This window comes from Leopardus geoffroyi, chromosome B1 (genome assembly GCF_018350155.1).
Source record: "Leopardus geoffroyi isolate Oge1 chromosome B1, O.geoffroyi_Oge1_pat1.0, whole genome shotgun sequence".
In the NCBI taxonomy this organism is placed as follows: domain Eukaryota; kingdom Metazoa; phylum Chordata; class Mammalia; order Carnivora; family Felidae; genus Leopardus; species Leopardus geoffroyi.
In genome coordinates, this window is record NC_059327.1 from 105,022,441 (window position 1) to 105,038,345 (window position 15,905).

The window sequence follows — 15,905 nt, forward strand, 5'->3', positions numbered from 1 at the left end:
TGCAACATAGTTAAAATTCATCCCATTAATTTTCTCACCAAATGCTTTTACTCTTTAAAAATTCTCCAATTGTGTAAAATGCCCCAAATAGCATCTGTATAGCTTTCTGAATGAAAATTCATCTTGTGGCAAAAAAAAAAAAAAGAAATTGGTGTATAAGTGTGCCTTCTTGTTTTATGTCAGGAAAAGAGGTGTCCCTGTTACGTACTTTGTAGAAGTTGGAGAGTTGAGAAATTCAGTGTTCAGTGGTCTGGTCTTCTTTTCTCACACAGGTTCAGGCATGGCTCCCCCTGGTCAGGGGCCCCCTGGCCCTCCACCAGCACCTTCCTTCCAGGGTCCTCCACGACCTCCGCAGCCATCTATTATGCAGCCTGGATCTCAAGTTCTCCCACCACCACCCACCACACTGAATGGCCCTGGGGCCTCATCCTTGCCTCCGTCAACGCACAGGCAGGACGGGTTCCCCGGGCCTGCTCCTCTGAATACCCAGTACCAGCCCCCGCCTCTTCCAGGACAGAGCCTGGGCACTGGATATCCACCGCAGCAGGGTAAGCAGCTTTGCTCTGTGTTACTAGGCATCCATCACTTACTTTTAAGGAAAGCTAGTTTTCGATTAGTGTGGCAAATGCAGAGAAAAGGGGAACCATAGACATTCACACTTAACTCTCTTCTCCTATAGACTTTCACACTTAACTCTCTGCCTTTATATAATAAGATGAAAAAATGCAGCATGCTTGACTGAATAGTGTAATATGGTCAGTGAACACTGCATCTGGGACTTTGGGTTCTAGTCATTTCTTTTTTAAATTTTTTCCAAGCAGCCAACTATGGTCCCCAGATGGCAGGTGGGCAGCTCTCCTACCCAGGAGGCTTCCCTGGAGGTCCTGCACAGATGGCTGGTCCACCACAACTCCAGAAGAAGCTGGATCCTGACTCCATCCCCAGCCCAGTAAGTGCTCTCTCTCACTCCCACCATCTCCCTCACAAAGGACCATTCTTTATTCACTGTCTCGGAAACTCTTCAGTTTGTTAGCATTTATCTTGTCCTTTATTGTTGAATCACAATACCCATCACATAGAGGCTTCCTTCTTTATGTATGGGGGTGGGGAAACTGGGTTCTGGCATATCAGGGATCTCCATCACAGAAAGCCTGTGTAGATTTTTGTTGTTGTTGTTGTTGTTATCACATAAACTTAACAATACTATTGATGTTTATATTGGCATATATTAGCAGTGTTTATTGATTATTTAATGAATAATTAGTATTCAGTATTCAGTATTAGTATTCAGTATTAGTATATAAACATGCTAGTTTAAATAAATAAAGGACCCTTTTCAATAAGGGTAAGATACCCATAGGAAGTGAAAGCACAAGGTATTTTACATTTTGCCTATTGAAAATTGTTCTATATAAAATTAGAGCTATAACTTCATTCTTCTCCATCCAAGTGATTTTCTTTGGAAGATTACTCTTTCGTAATTGTATCAGTCAGCTTTTATTAGGTTATTCTCCATAACACACAATCCCCAGTTTTACTTCCAAACATGAAGATTTAGTGATTGCTTAGGTGACCTGTAGGCTGTAGCAGCTGCAGTTTGGCTTTAGGTGCTGCTCTGTGTGTCCTTATCATTCCAGAAACCAGCATGAAGGGGCATCCTGTGTTTGGGACATGTTATTATCACGAGAAAGGGAGAAAAGAAAGAGAACTGGCCAAAAGGTGCAAGAGTTCTTAAAATTTTTGCTCAGATGTGGTACATGTCACAACCACTCACATGCCTTCGGCCAAAGCAAGTCATAACAAAGCCCTGGGTCAATGGGGCAGGGATGTATACTCCTGCTTCAGGAGAAACTGCAAGTCTGTATCAGTGAGCCCACATGTATAGTCCTTTTGGAAGAATAATGAAATTGATACAGTTAACTTGGGTCTTTGAAGTGGTTCTATAAACATGAGTAGAAAAAGTTAGAGATAGCCCAAAGAGTACAAAGAGCTACCGTATTAGCCAACTTTTGCTATGTAATAAACCATCACCAATCTTAGTACCCTACAGCCACTATTTATTAATACTCATGAGTCATGGGTCCTCTGGGCAGTTCTGCTAGTCTGGGCCAAGTTCGATGGATTTGATCTGAGCTTGCTTGTGCACCTGGGGTCAGCTGGAGGGTTGGCTGGAACCTGAATGGCCCAGGATAGTATATTAACTCTCTGTGGCTGCTGTGCCAAATTACACAAACTGGATGACTTAAAACAATAGAAGTTTATTCTTTTGTGGTTCTGGCGGCCAGAAGTCTGAAATCAATGTGTTGGCAGCGCTGTGCTCCCTTGAAAGGCTCTATAGGAAAACCCATTCCTTGTCTCATCTAGCTTCTGGTGGCTGCAGGCATTTCTTGGCTTATGGCCACATTACTTTTATTTCTGCCTCTGTCATCTTGTCGCCTCCTCCTCTTCTTTGTGTCTTCTCTTGCCATCTCAAAACTCTTTCTTCCTCTCCATGAGGAAGTTATGCATGATTCCTTTCATGGCCCACCCAGGTAATTCAGGAGAAGTGCTTGTTTTGAAGACTCTTAATTTAATCAGTTCTTTTACCATGTCACAGGTAATAGTCAAAGGTTTCAAGGATTAGAACATGGACATATCTTTTGGGAGGGCCACCACTGATGGTGTTATTCATGTGCCTGGTACTTGGACCCATTTGTTAGTTGGGAATGCTTGGACTGTGTTACCAAGCAGGCTAGCCTGGGTTTGTTCATGTGACTGTGGGAGAGATCTGAGAGGGAAAGTAGGAATATGCAAGGCCTCTTGAGGCCTTCCTTGGCTTGGAACTAGAACATTGCACTTCTGTGGCATTCTCTTAGCCAGAGCAAGTCATAGGATCACCCCAGAGTCAAGGAGTAGAAAGATAAGACTCTGCCTTTTGATGGGAGGACCTGAAAAGTCCTTGAAAAAGGCACACAGAGGGTAAAGGATTTTGGTTATTTTTGTGGTCTACCCACTTATTCTATGTTTATTTGAATATAAACTTGAAGATTTGTGATAAAATGTCTGATCCTATAACATGTTAGAAATTAAGGTTTAATGACTCTTAGTGCCTTTATAGATAATTATGTTACCAGCCATTACTTTTATGGCTTAATATTATTTCATTATTCTAGTTAAAGGAATATCCTATACTTACATTGAATTAATCATTTTATCTTAACTTCTTGTTTCTCTGCTTCTATATAACATCTATAGACCCTCTGGCTCATTCCACTTTGTTCTCTGCAGTTTTTAGCTCCAGGCTCACTGTTAATCTCTCCAGTACTATTTTTTGTCACAATTATTGGCAATTTTACTATCCATCTTTAGAAACTTTCATTTCTTGATCTTCTTTGCTCCCAGTGTTCTTTTCATCCACCCCACCTCAGTTATCCATAGTCTTACCGTTAATCTTATCATAACCAATTACAGGAAACTTCAACATCTCAGTTGAAACCATCTTATTTTCCAACCACTGCCTCATATATTTTTGGCTCATCCCCTTTAGGACTACTCAAACCTGAATAATGATTCACCCATCAGGACATAACTCACCACCTTTTCTCTTATACCGCCTTCATCTTCTCACTTATCTTATGCAACTTAGATTATTTGATCCATGATTATAGGTCTGTCCCTTATATCCTCTACTCTCAACTCCTTTGCCCCTCTCTCTCCACTGAATTCATCTAGAAAAATCCCATTTGTTAGTAAACCAACTCTCCACCTACTCCATGCCTGCACCCCAGATGCTGCCTGGTACTTGAGAAAAATCACACCGTACTTTTAATTTCTGACCACTGAACTAAGGTGAACCTATGGTTGTGTGATTCTAAAACCTGGCTGCACAAAAGAATTGATGGTGGAGCCGTAAAAATATTGATGCCTTGGGGCACCTAAGTGGCTCAAGTTGGTTAAGTGTCTGACTCTTGATTTTGGCTCAGGTTATGATCTCACAGTTTGTGGGGTCGAGCCCCACATTGGGCTTAGCACTGACAGTGCAGAGCCTGCTTGGGATTCTTTCTCTGTCTCTCTTTTTCTCTGCCCCTCCCCTGCTGTATCTCTCAAAAATAAATAAGTAAACATTAAAAAAAAAGTTCTGGTGCCTTGCTGCCCCCTGCTAACTTGATTTAATTAGACTGGGATATGGACTGGACATGGAGATTTTTTTTTTTTTTTTTTGAAGCTCTCTTGCTGATTCTAATGTGTAGCAAGTTTGAAGACCATCACTCATTTTCCTGGTGACTATCATTTCTTCTCTCTTCAAACTCCTAACACTTCCTTCCCCTTTCTGACTCTTTACTGATAATCTTGTTTGTTATTTCAGTGAGAGAATAGTAGCAATCCAAAAAGAACCTCTGCATGCTCCGCTGCCACGTCTCCCTGCATCTGTGCCCATTTATCCCCCTCTCCCATTACTGTGAATGAGCTTCTCCTCCCAACCAAGGCTATCACCTCCTAGATTCCTTATGGCCTCTCAAGGATAACTCTTCAGCAAGTATCTCCTATATTAGAGTTCTGCAAAAAACCAGAACCAACAGGATATATTTGTATGTATCTCTATCTACCTACCTACCTACCAACAGGATGTATGTGTGTGTATCTATCTATCTATCTATCTATCTATCTATCTATCTATCTATGTATCATCAACAGGATGTATGTGTCTGTCTATTTGTCTAGCTATCAATCAATCAATCAATCAGTCAATCAACAGGATGTATGTGTCTGTCTGTTTATCTATCTACCAACAGGATGTGTATGTATATCTTTATCTATCCATCCATCCGTCTATCCATGTATCCATGTATCTTTCTATTGAGAGAGTTATCTTAAGGAAGTTACCCACTCAGCTGTGGGAACTAACAATTCTGAAATCTGAAGGGCAGGCCAGCAGACTGGAGACACAGAAAAGAGTTGATTTTGCAGCTCAAGTCCAAAGACATCTAGAGACAGAATTTCCTCTTTCTTGGGATTCCTCAGTCTTTTTCTCTTAAGGACTTCAAATGATTGGAAGTCCTCACATTATGGAGAGTAATTTGCTTTACTCAGAGTCCACTGATTAAATGTTAAATATATTAAAACATTTTTTTTCTAAGGCACTAAGAGTCATTAAACCTAAATTTCTAACATGTTATAGGATCAGATACTTGATCACAAAACTTCAAGTTTATATTCAAATAAATATAGAATAAGTGGGTAGATCACAAAAATAACCAAAATCTAAATTGGTGTTTGACCAAAACCTGTGCCTAGCCAAGCTGACATATAAAATTAACCATCACATTCCTCTTTTCTGCATCATTTATACTTGTTTCACGGTAAACTTTAATTTTTCACTGTCTAGATCATTTTCAGCAGAATATAAACATCCTGTAATACCTTCATCATTAATAAAAGAAGTCTCCCTTGGCTTTTCTCAAATTCTCTATCTAGTTTCTACTCATTTGTTGGTTCTTTTATAGCAAGAAATCTCCAGAAGAATTGATTCTGCTGTATTCAGTTCATCTCCTCCCTTCTTCTCCTGAACCTACACCAGTGTAGATCGCTTTACCACAGCCCCACCAACACTTGGTGCTTGTCGAGGTCACCAGTGACTTCCGTTACCAAATCTAATGGTCCACTCTCAGATCGCATCTTTCTCAACATATCAGCAGAAATTTGACACATCTGCTCATTCCATCCTCCTTGAAACACTTTTTTTCATTTGGTTTCTGGGATACCACCACTCATTTACATCTCTGCTTATCTCACTGGTGGCTCTTTCTTATTTCCTTTGTTGGTCTCACCCTGTCTCTCTGACCTCTTACTATTAGAAGTGTCCCAAGGCTTCGTCATTGGACCTGTCCCTTTCTCTGTCGACATTTACTCTATAGATTGACACTCAAAAGCGTGCTGCTCCCAGGATGGCACCATCAGCATCAGCTGGGAGCTCACTAGAAATTCCTATTCCTACGCTCTACCCCAGACCTACTGAGTCAGAATCTTTAGGGGTGGGGTCTTGGAATCTGTGTTTAAATAAGCTCTCCAGATGATTCTTAGTTATACTAAGAAGCACTGATGTAGGTGATCTCATCTATTTACATGGCTTTAAATGAGGATTCAGATATTCCTAGTCAAGGTATTTCCTTGAAATCCAGATTCCAATCCCATTCTTCCAGTTCCTCAGGCCCCAGATCCGGGAGTCATCCTTTGTACTTTCTTTCTTGCACATTGTCCTTTACCTAATTCTGTTGGTCCTGGTCCTGGCCCTGCCTTATGTGCCTATCCTCGTTCAAGCCACTATCATCTTTCCATATCAATTATTATAACTCATCTCCCTGATCTTCCAGCCTGCACACAGCATCCAGGTTTATCCATTCAGATTTTGAATCAGATCATGCTGTGACTCAGAACAAAACTCTCCAGTACTCCTCCAGTTAAAAACCAAAGTTCTTACAATGACCTGAAATACCCTACATTATTTGCCACCTCTGACTCCCTCATGCCTCTCATCTCACACACACACACACACACACACACACACACACACACACCCCACCCCTCTGACTTGGTCTCTTACCCCTCTTCTCCATCACTTTGCTTCAACCACACCAGCCTCCTTATTATTCCTTAAACATACCAAGTGTACTCCTGCCTCAAGATCTTTGCACTTGATATTTCCTCTGCCTAGATATATACAGGACATGGCTCATTTCCTCATTTCCTTCCTGTCCTCATTACTTATCACCAGTGTCCCTTATACTGTTGTACATATCACTCCATATCCACAGTACTTATTATTACTTGACATAGATCCATCTTATTTATATATTTATTTATTGTCTGTCTTCCATACAGTGTTAGTTCCCTGAGGTCAAGAATTTGGTTTTGTTCTCTACTGTGTCTCCAACACCTAGAACACAGGCTGGTACATAGTATATACATTCATACAGTTGTTGAATGAATGAATGAATGAATGAGTGTTAACAACAAAAGCAATAATAACCAGTACTGCTGTGACATCTGAGACCCTTAAAATATATACATACAGGTCAGTCCAGTGTAATTTTTATCATTGAGGTAATGAAATAACAATATCAGATAGAGCCTGTTTATTTTCCTATTCCCAAAGTTACCTGCTTCAACTGACTAAATAATCTCTTCCTTCTGGAAAGAAAATGTAAAATCATGTTTACTAAATTCCTGTTACATGCTAGTCCTGAGCTAAGTGCTCACTCTAATCCTTTTGGGTAGTGCTATTATCCACCTTTTGAGAGTGAGATCACTGGTATCACCATTGAAACTCTTCCTCACTCCCTTTCTGTATCTGTAGGAGGACCACTGAGAAGTGGGGCTCTTCTATTCCCCTCTTTCTCACCACCCTGAAGCTTACATAATTCTGCTTTGAGCAACCTGCCTTAAGTGTGCACACGTCTCCTACCTGGCTTCTCCCTTATTGTTCATTTATCTCAAGAGAACCACTCTTTTTTTCTTTCCCAATTCTGTGATCCCAGAATACTCTATTCATAGAAGATAAGTATAAAAGTAACTCTAGTGGCAGATCTTCTGAAGGAAAAGAAATCCATACATTTTGAGGTATCTTTGACATTATCAAAAGTCACTGTCATCAAATCAAAATCCTTTAAGTACCAAGTCATAGTAAAATATCTCTATTGAAATTTCCATGCATTGTTAAATCTCCAGGCCTGTTTTTCGAGAACATGCATTTGAGGTAAAATTAAACACCTATAGTATATTTTTAAAAATTACTAGAAGTGGTTTTTAAAAAAAATTTTTTTTTAATGTTTATTTTTGAAGGAGAGAGAGAGAGAGAGACAGCGTGAGCAGGAGAGGGTCAGAGAGAGATGAAGACACAGAATCCAAAGCAGGCTTCAGGCTCTGAGCTGTCAGCACAAAGTCTGACACAGGGCTCAAACTCACAAACTGTGAGATCATGACCTGAGCCAAAGTCGGATGCTTAACCAACTTAGCCACCCAGGCATCCTCAAAATTACTAGAAGTGTTTTAATATTTCTTACTCCCTTTATAATATTCTAGCCAAGATGTGAATTAGTTTAGAAATATAATTACCACATATGACATTGTTTCTTTGGAGCCTGTGCTTTATAAGTTGCAGACAACTAATTTAAAAACAAATCTTTTTTGGAAATACAGTCTATTTTAAGGTTGGAAACTGTTCAATATGTAGATTATTATGCCTTTTAATTTGCTTTCATATTTGACACTTCATTGGTTGAAGTGATTACCATAAATTTTGATTATATAAAAAGTACTCCAATTTTGAAGGAACCAGGTTAACCTTAGGGTGGAAATATAGGATGTAATAGTGTTTTGATTTTTCTGTTTGCTTCTTGTCTCTGTCCATGGTAGCTTTTGGTCTTTTCTGTATCTTATGGTAGTTCTGTTTGGAGCATATTCTTTCTATATCATTAATAAGAACTCAAATCCTGTGAAATTAGAAAAACAGAAATGTGTGGATTTAAGGCAGTTTAAATTTATTTTTGATATGCCATAAAACCAATGATATCAGTGCCAGCCAGGGCCTGGATTGGATGAAATGGGAGGGGAAAATGGAGAAGGTAACATTTCAGAGTTTGGGGAAGACAATTTTCATATTAATAGTTTCTTTAGGAATATTAAAAACTATATATCCTCCAAAGCTGTGTAGTACAGTCTGGGCACTTGTCACATTTTTCTGTTTTTTCCCTCTTTTTACTTTTTAACCCCTTGTCTCTTGTCACAAAAGAAGTGAGGGCAGGGAGAAGATAAAGAGGTAGAGGAAGGTAATTATTAGGATGCCTTCTTGTTTTCTTCTTAACTCCAATTACTAGATTTTGCTTATTATTTTCATCCCTAGACAACTACAACAGAAAGACAAATTTTTATCTCTACATTATTCATCAATATTTATTTTAGAGACATATGTGTCCAAATTAGATGACAAAACCTAAGGACTTTCGTGTCTTCTCATATCTGTACAATAGGCAGCTTCCATGTGGAAACACAATGTTGTTCGTTTTTTACAGTCTCAAGGTGGGGGTGGAAGAACTTGAATGGCAAATTGAGGATCAAGAGGAACTTAAAGTAAAAAGGTGTTTTAGGTTATATTGTAAATCATTTATTCTGCATTTAATGATTTTAGCCTTGTATATTTTCCTTTAACTACAAAAGTTATTTTCTTTATAAACTATTTTCAATTTCTTTTTCTACCAGAATATATATATTTATATATATTAATGCTTATCTAAGGTCCCAGTGACCAAATTGAGTAAAAGTTCTCTGAAAAGTCAGAGCTCAGAGTATCACAGAACAGAATTTAGCAGCTACTGCTCTAAAATTATGAAAGTAAACAAAGGCGGATCTGAACGCCTGGTAGGCTCTCAGTGAGAATTTGATCTGAACTGAACTGAAAGGATTTAGAAAATACTTATTTGTATGTGTGTGACTAATGGAAAGGAGGGAGAGAGAGGAAATGTTTGGAAGAGTCTTAACTAACTTGCTCTTGATATCATATCAGATTCAAGTGATCGAGAATGACAGAGCCACCAGAGGAGGACAAGTTTATGCCACCAATACCAGAGGCCAAGTCCCTCCCCTGGTCACTACAGATTGTGTGATACAAGACCAAGGTATTTATTTTCAAAAATGTTTTTCATTGAGGTTTAAAAACTTTTCACCATTAAAAAAAAAGTTTTTAGCGTTTATTTATTTTTTGAGAGACAGAAACAGAGCATGAGCTGGGGAGGGGCAGAGAGAGGGGGAGACCCAGAATCTGAAGCAGGCTTCAGGCTCTGAGCTGTTAGCACAGAGCCCCATGCGGGGCTCAAGCTCACTGACCATGAGATCTTGACCTGAGCCAAAGTTGGATGCTCAACCAACTGAGCCAGCCAGGCACCCCAAAAGTTTTCACCATTTTAAAAAAGTGGATGTGGGGCTCGAACTCACTGACCATGAGACTGTGACCTGAGCCGAAGCCAGACGTTCAACCAATTGAGCCAGCCAGGCGCCCCAAAATTTTTCACCATTTTAAAAAAGCAGATACACTGACACCCTTCAGTAATCCTATCATTGACAGGGAACCTCTTTATAGCTGATAATGGGGACCAATTTTGCCATCAATTGCTCAAGTTCTGAGAATGTATTATCAACTTAATTCTATTTTCTGCTTATAGAAGTCTAAAGAGTGTCTGGTGAGATACAGTTCAATGTACTAATTTAAGAAAATTATTTTAAGTTATGAGCTTAAAGTAGTACATGCTGTACTTTGGCTTACTTTGTTTACTACCTTAGAAACATGGCAAAGATAGCATGAGTAGAGCAGTAGGGGATTGAACATGAGAAATCAGCATACCTGATTCTAGCCCCAGTGATATTTTTTTTTTCATTAGGTTCTTTAACATGGGTGCTCTGTTTTTCCAATTTTGAATTGGGATGAGTAAAGGCTGAGCTCTATTCCTACCTAGATGTCCTCTGTGTGTGCCGCCAGTTTAATGTATCTGCCCTTGTACAGGTTTGTTCTTTCCAGGAATATATTATTTTTCTACCACTTGTGGCAAGTTAAAACACAGCCTGATGACGTCATTATTTATGTATTTCCAGAACGTGTTTTTATCATCCTACACTCAAACTCTGTACCCGCTAAACAATAACTCCCCGTTCCTACATTCCCTGCAGCCCCTGGTCTCCTTTATTTTATTTACTGTCTCTATGAATTTGCCTCTTCTAGGTACCTCGTGTAAGTGGAATCATACAATGTTTATCCTTTTGTGTCTGGCTAATTTCACTTGGCATAATATTTTCAAGGTTCATCCATGGTATAGAATGTATCAGAATTTCATTCTTTTTTAAGGCTGAATAATATTCACTTTTATGTAAATACATTATGTTTATCCATCCATCTGTTGTTGGACATTTTGCTATTGTGAATAGCCATAGCAGCCATATGTCTGCTGTGAACATTGGTGTACATGTATGTGTTTGAGTCCCTGTTTTCAATTATTTGGGGTGTATCTCGAGACATGGAATTGAGATCATACAGACATAAGGAAGATGTAAGGAAGAGTACGAGGAAGGCTAGGAAGAGAAGGAAGGACTGGTGAAGTGGCAAGGTGCAGGTCTTCATCATGTCTCTTGTAGCCCCGCCCACGGTGGGGAGACACAGCTGCCTGCCTTGGAGCCCTGAAGTTGGTCCAGCCACACCCCTTTGCTGTGACGACCCTTTGTCCGGCCTGGTTTATTAGCCGATACTTACTAGTGCATTTTTCAGGATAGAGCCCAAATCTCAGACATGTGCAGAAAGTCACAGACACACGTAGGATATAGAGGCAGAAGGAACCTTGGCCTCCATTTGCTCAGCTCTTCCACTTTACAGGTGTGAGGGCACTAAGGGCCAAGGAGCTTAAGCGACTTGCCAAAACTTCACAACTATTTAGAAGTGGCACCTATAAAGAAAAGCATCTACTTAAAAAACACTGTTTTGGGGCGCCTGGGTGGCGCAGTCGGTTAAGCGTCCAACTTCAGCCAGGTCACGATCTCGCGGTCCGTGAGTTCGAGCCCCGCGTCGGGCTCTGGGCTGATGGCTCAGAGCCTGGAGCCTGTTTCCGATTCTGTGTCTCCCTCTCTCTCTGCCCCTCCCCCGTTCATGCTCTGTCTCTCTCTGTCCCAAAAATAAATAAACGTTGAAAAAAAACAAAATAAGCTTAAAAAAACACTGTTTTCTTTGCCTACAAAAAATGTAGATAATGTTTCTTTGGCTATGGTATCGAATGTAAGACCCAACTTGTCCCTTGATTCTGTGCTTCTGCCTATCCTATGAGACCCTGTTCAGGTACCACATACTTTGTATAGTCACCTCTGATCCACATGGCGGCTCATTGCCTCCCTGGGCCACTTCTTAATGAATTTGCTCTTCTATGATACTTACTATGCTGTATTACAGTTACCTGTTTTTGTTATCACTCTCTCCTACCAGACTTTGAATTAGCAATAATCGCATCACTGATAAACCTCTTTGGCTACAATACTGCCACTGCACAAAGCTGTCTCCTACCAGACTTTGAAACCAAAGGCTTCATTAGCTCTGTCCCTAAGCCACTAGCAGGGGGCTTAGCTTCATAAATATTTATTGAATGATTAATCTGTTGAATGTTTTCCAGTCAGATTATCCCATAATGCTCTTTATTAAGGATCTCAAAGAGTTTTGAATCTTAATTACTGAACTTGCAAAATTATCTACTGTAGCCGTATCTTTCATGCCCCACTTTTGCATACCAATTTATGAAAACAAATGCTCAGTGGCTTTTTTAAAAATTATCTTTGTGCACATTATCTTCCTGAAACAAAAGTTTGTTTAGTCCCTGTTAGGAGCTCATTTGTGTGCATATTGCACTGTGAAGAACTAACCCTTTCAAAGAACAAATACCCAATTTCAATATGTTAGTGGTAATTTTGGCTAGTAAAAATTGAGTACAATGAAAAATTAAAATATACTTGAAAATTTTCAAAAATCTTTATTTCACAGTCTGTAAAATCGTGTGATGAGGAAGATCTTCTCTAAGTTGGTTTTTTTTTTTTTTTTTGGTTTGAGTTATGTGAAATGTGTAAAATAATAGGGTTTGGGCTCGAGCATATTTACATTTATTGCTAATATTTCTTTTTCTTTTATTACTGCTGCCAAAACTCTTGTTTTACTCCATGTTGGTATTTATCTGGACTCTTAACAGTAATGACCAGCCCACCTGTCTCCAATGTTTTCCTGCCTCCAGAAGCTGCCTGGCTAGTTTAGTTTTTTTTTCAAGTATTACCTTACCTGCACTAAAAAAAAAAAAAAAAAAAAAAAGAAAAGGTCCCATCTTTGCCTGTGGGCAGAAGGATTGATCTTAGTTCTTCATCCAGAATTCAAGGCCTTCATAACCTGGAAGCATCCTACTTGGGATATAGTGAAGAGTTGTGATAGGTTCTAATACCACTTTTGTCATTTCCTGACTCCTTAATCTTTGGCAAGTTACTTAACCTCCTCATGCCTTAGTTTTCTCCTCTGTAAAATGGGTATCAATCTCATAGGGCAGTTGTGAGACTAAAATGGTTCACATGTAACCATCCTAGAATGATGCTTAATATACTGGCAATTACTGTCATAATTATGAGTCCCGTTTTGGGCTCTGCTACAGAGGATCTGAGAGACAACAGAAACATGGTACCAACAACAGCTGGATTCAGCCTGCAGTCATGTTAATTTGTCATGCACAGTATTTTGTCTTATTTCTATTTGAAGTCATTGCCATTATGTAAAATCAGAATATTTTATGTAAAATCCAGATTTCTAGCTAGTCCTAAAAAGTAAAATTTGGCAATAATAGTTTAAAGCTAAATAGAAGAAACTCAGCTTTCTTATGTCCAACCTTTCACTCATTCCAGGCCCACCTGTGCCACAAAACCTGGCCAGGGAAAGGCTCCCAGCCCTGCCACAGTACCCAGTCAACCATGCAAACTTAGGACCATGCACTTCCCAGCACACTGTACTTGCCAAGTCCTTTCACTTTTCCACTCTCCTGTTTCACACTCCTTCCTGAAACCTGCAACTCCTCCTCTCCCAACCTTTCTTTTACCTGCTCATACGACCTCCTTTGTGAAAGAACTGCACAATCATGAGTACCCTTCCATGAATTTTCACCATCATATCAGCCCCTGCTGAAATGTGCACCTGTGCTCTGCCTTTCTGGTTTTGGCTGAAAAGGAATGATCTGTGCTCCAGTCAGAAGCCAGCCTCTCTTGCTGTGCAGTACTCAAGTATATTGCTGCAATAAGTCTCCCTTCTTTCTTTTATGCCATCAGTATCTCTCTTTTTACACGATTATCCCATTGTGTTACACTCTCCCCTCTTAAATAATAAAAATGTTTTCATGACCTGTTTCCCTTATAGCTACCCTTCTTTTCTTTCCTACCCTACACAACAAAACTTGGAAGGATTATTGCCAATTCCTCCTCTTAAAAGTTAGGAGTCTCTCAAGCTCACTATAGTCAGGTTTCCCACCCTACCCTCATTCTGCCAAAACTCTCTTCTGGATCTCTAGCAACTTCTGTGTTGTTAAATCCAGTGGTCTTTTTTTTTTTTTAAGTTTACATTTAAATTCCAGTTAGTTAACATACAGTGTTATATTAGTTTCAGGTGTACAATATAGTGATTCAACAATTCTATGGGTTACTTAGTGCTCATCACAACGAGTGCCCTCCTTGAATGCCCATCACCTATTTCACCCATCCCCACAACTACCTCCCCTCTGGTAACCATCAGCTTGTTCTCTGTAGTTAAGAGTCTGTTTCTTGGTTTTCCTCTTTCTCTTTTTTTTTCCCTTTGCTCATTTGTTTTGTTTCTTAAATTCCACATTTGGGGGGGCTCCTGGGTGGCTCAGTCGGTTGAGCATCTGACTTCGGCTCAAGTCATGATCTTGCGTTCATGGGTTTGAGCCCCGTGTCGGGCTCTGTGCTGACAGCTCAGAGCCTGGAGCCTGCTTCAGATTCTGTGTCTCCCTCTCTCCCTGCCCCTCCCCTGTTTGCACCCTATCTCTCTCTGCCTCAAAAGTAAATAAACATTAAAAAAAATTCCACATTTGGGTGAAATCATATGGTATTTGTCTTTCTCTTTCTGACTTATTTTGCTTGGCATAATACTCTGTAGCTCCATCCACGTCATTTCAAATGACAAGTAAATCCAGTGGTTTTATTGATCCGGCAGCACCACCATGAACAGATAATCATGCTTTTCCTTGATGTACTTTCTTCACCTCTGGGACACCAGAGAGTCCTTGTTTTTATCCTTCTCAATCCTTTAACTGGTTTCTCCTTTTTCTCTGGCTTCTTTATGTTAGAGGACCCAGGGCTTAGTTCTTGGCCATCCTCTCTTCTCTGGCCACACTTATTCCCTTCGTGGTTTAACCTAGTTTCATGGCTTCAAATACCATCTATATGCTGAAAACTCCCAAGTGTATATCTTCATCCCAGTGCCCAGACTCACATATCTAGTTGTTTACTCAGCTTCACTGTGGGATTGCTTAATAGAGTTTCCAAAGTGGACATGTCCAAAGCCAGATCCCTGATCTCTACCTACATACCCATTAACACACTCCTTCCCTTCCTGCTTTTCTTCTGTCAGTTGGTGCAACTTCATGCTTCTGGTTCCTCAACCCAAAAACTTTGGACTCATTCCTGATCTCTTTCTATCTCACCTCCCATCTTCACACACACCTCAGACATCACTGCTATCAACAATCAGTGGACTTTTAAAATGTGTGCAGATTCTGGCCATTTGTTAGTACCTCTACTGCTATCAGGCTGGTCCCTACCACCACCATTCCACCACCAGTCCTGCACAAATTTTGTTACTTCTCTGAACTCCTTAACAGCTGCTGTGCCCAACACATGCTCCATGCCGGCCACACAGGCCTCCCTGATACTCGTCTTCCATCAGGCCAGACAAGCCCTGCCCCCAGGCACCTCCTTGGGTAAATCCCTTGCTTCCTTGGAGTCTTTACTCAAATGTTACCTTAAATAAGGCCTACTCTATAACTACTTAAAGTTGCAATCTGCCTCCCACCAAAGTTCACCTTAACCAGATATGCTTTTTTCATAGCATTTATCATTTTCTAATGACCTATGTAGTTTACTCATTTACTAGGTTTTATAGTTATTGTCTGTATCTTCTGTAAGAACATAAGCTCTACAAGGAAGCAATTAGACAATGTCTAAAACTTAGTAGACATTCAATAAATATAAATATGAGCATAGATTGTAGAATTGCATAATACTACTTATTTTTAGAAATCATGAAGAAAGTTATATAAATAAGGCAATGTGTTATCTAGAATTACCTTGATAAATATTTAAAC

The 15,905-nt window shown here is 39.8% G+C and overlaps 1 protein-coding gene across 4 annotated transcripts in view; it reads left to right on the top strand.

Annotated features, from left to right (window-relative positions):
• Positions 1 to 15,905, top strand: part of SEC24D (SEC24 homolog D, COPII coat complex component) — a 107,381-nt gene that overhangs the window by 21,056 nt on the left and 70,420 nt on the right. For 2 of the 4 annotated variants that reach the window (XM_045469000.1, XM_045468992.1), the window contains exons 5-7: positions 273 to 548; positions 819 to 949; positions 9,539 to 9,650. In XM_045469000.1, the coding sequence (XP_045324956.1) occupies positions 273 to 548; positions 819 to 949; positions 9,539 to 9,650 (519 nt within the window). The remainder of the gene's footprint in view (positions 1 to 272; positions 549 to 818; positions 950 to 9,538; positions 9,651 to 15,905) is intronic. The other 2 variants (XM_045469017.1, XM_045469008.1) reach the window with 1 other exon arrangement.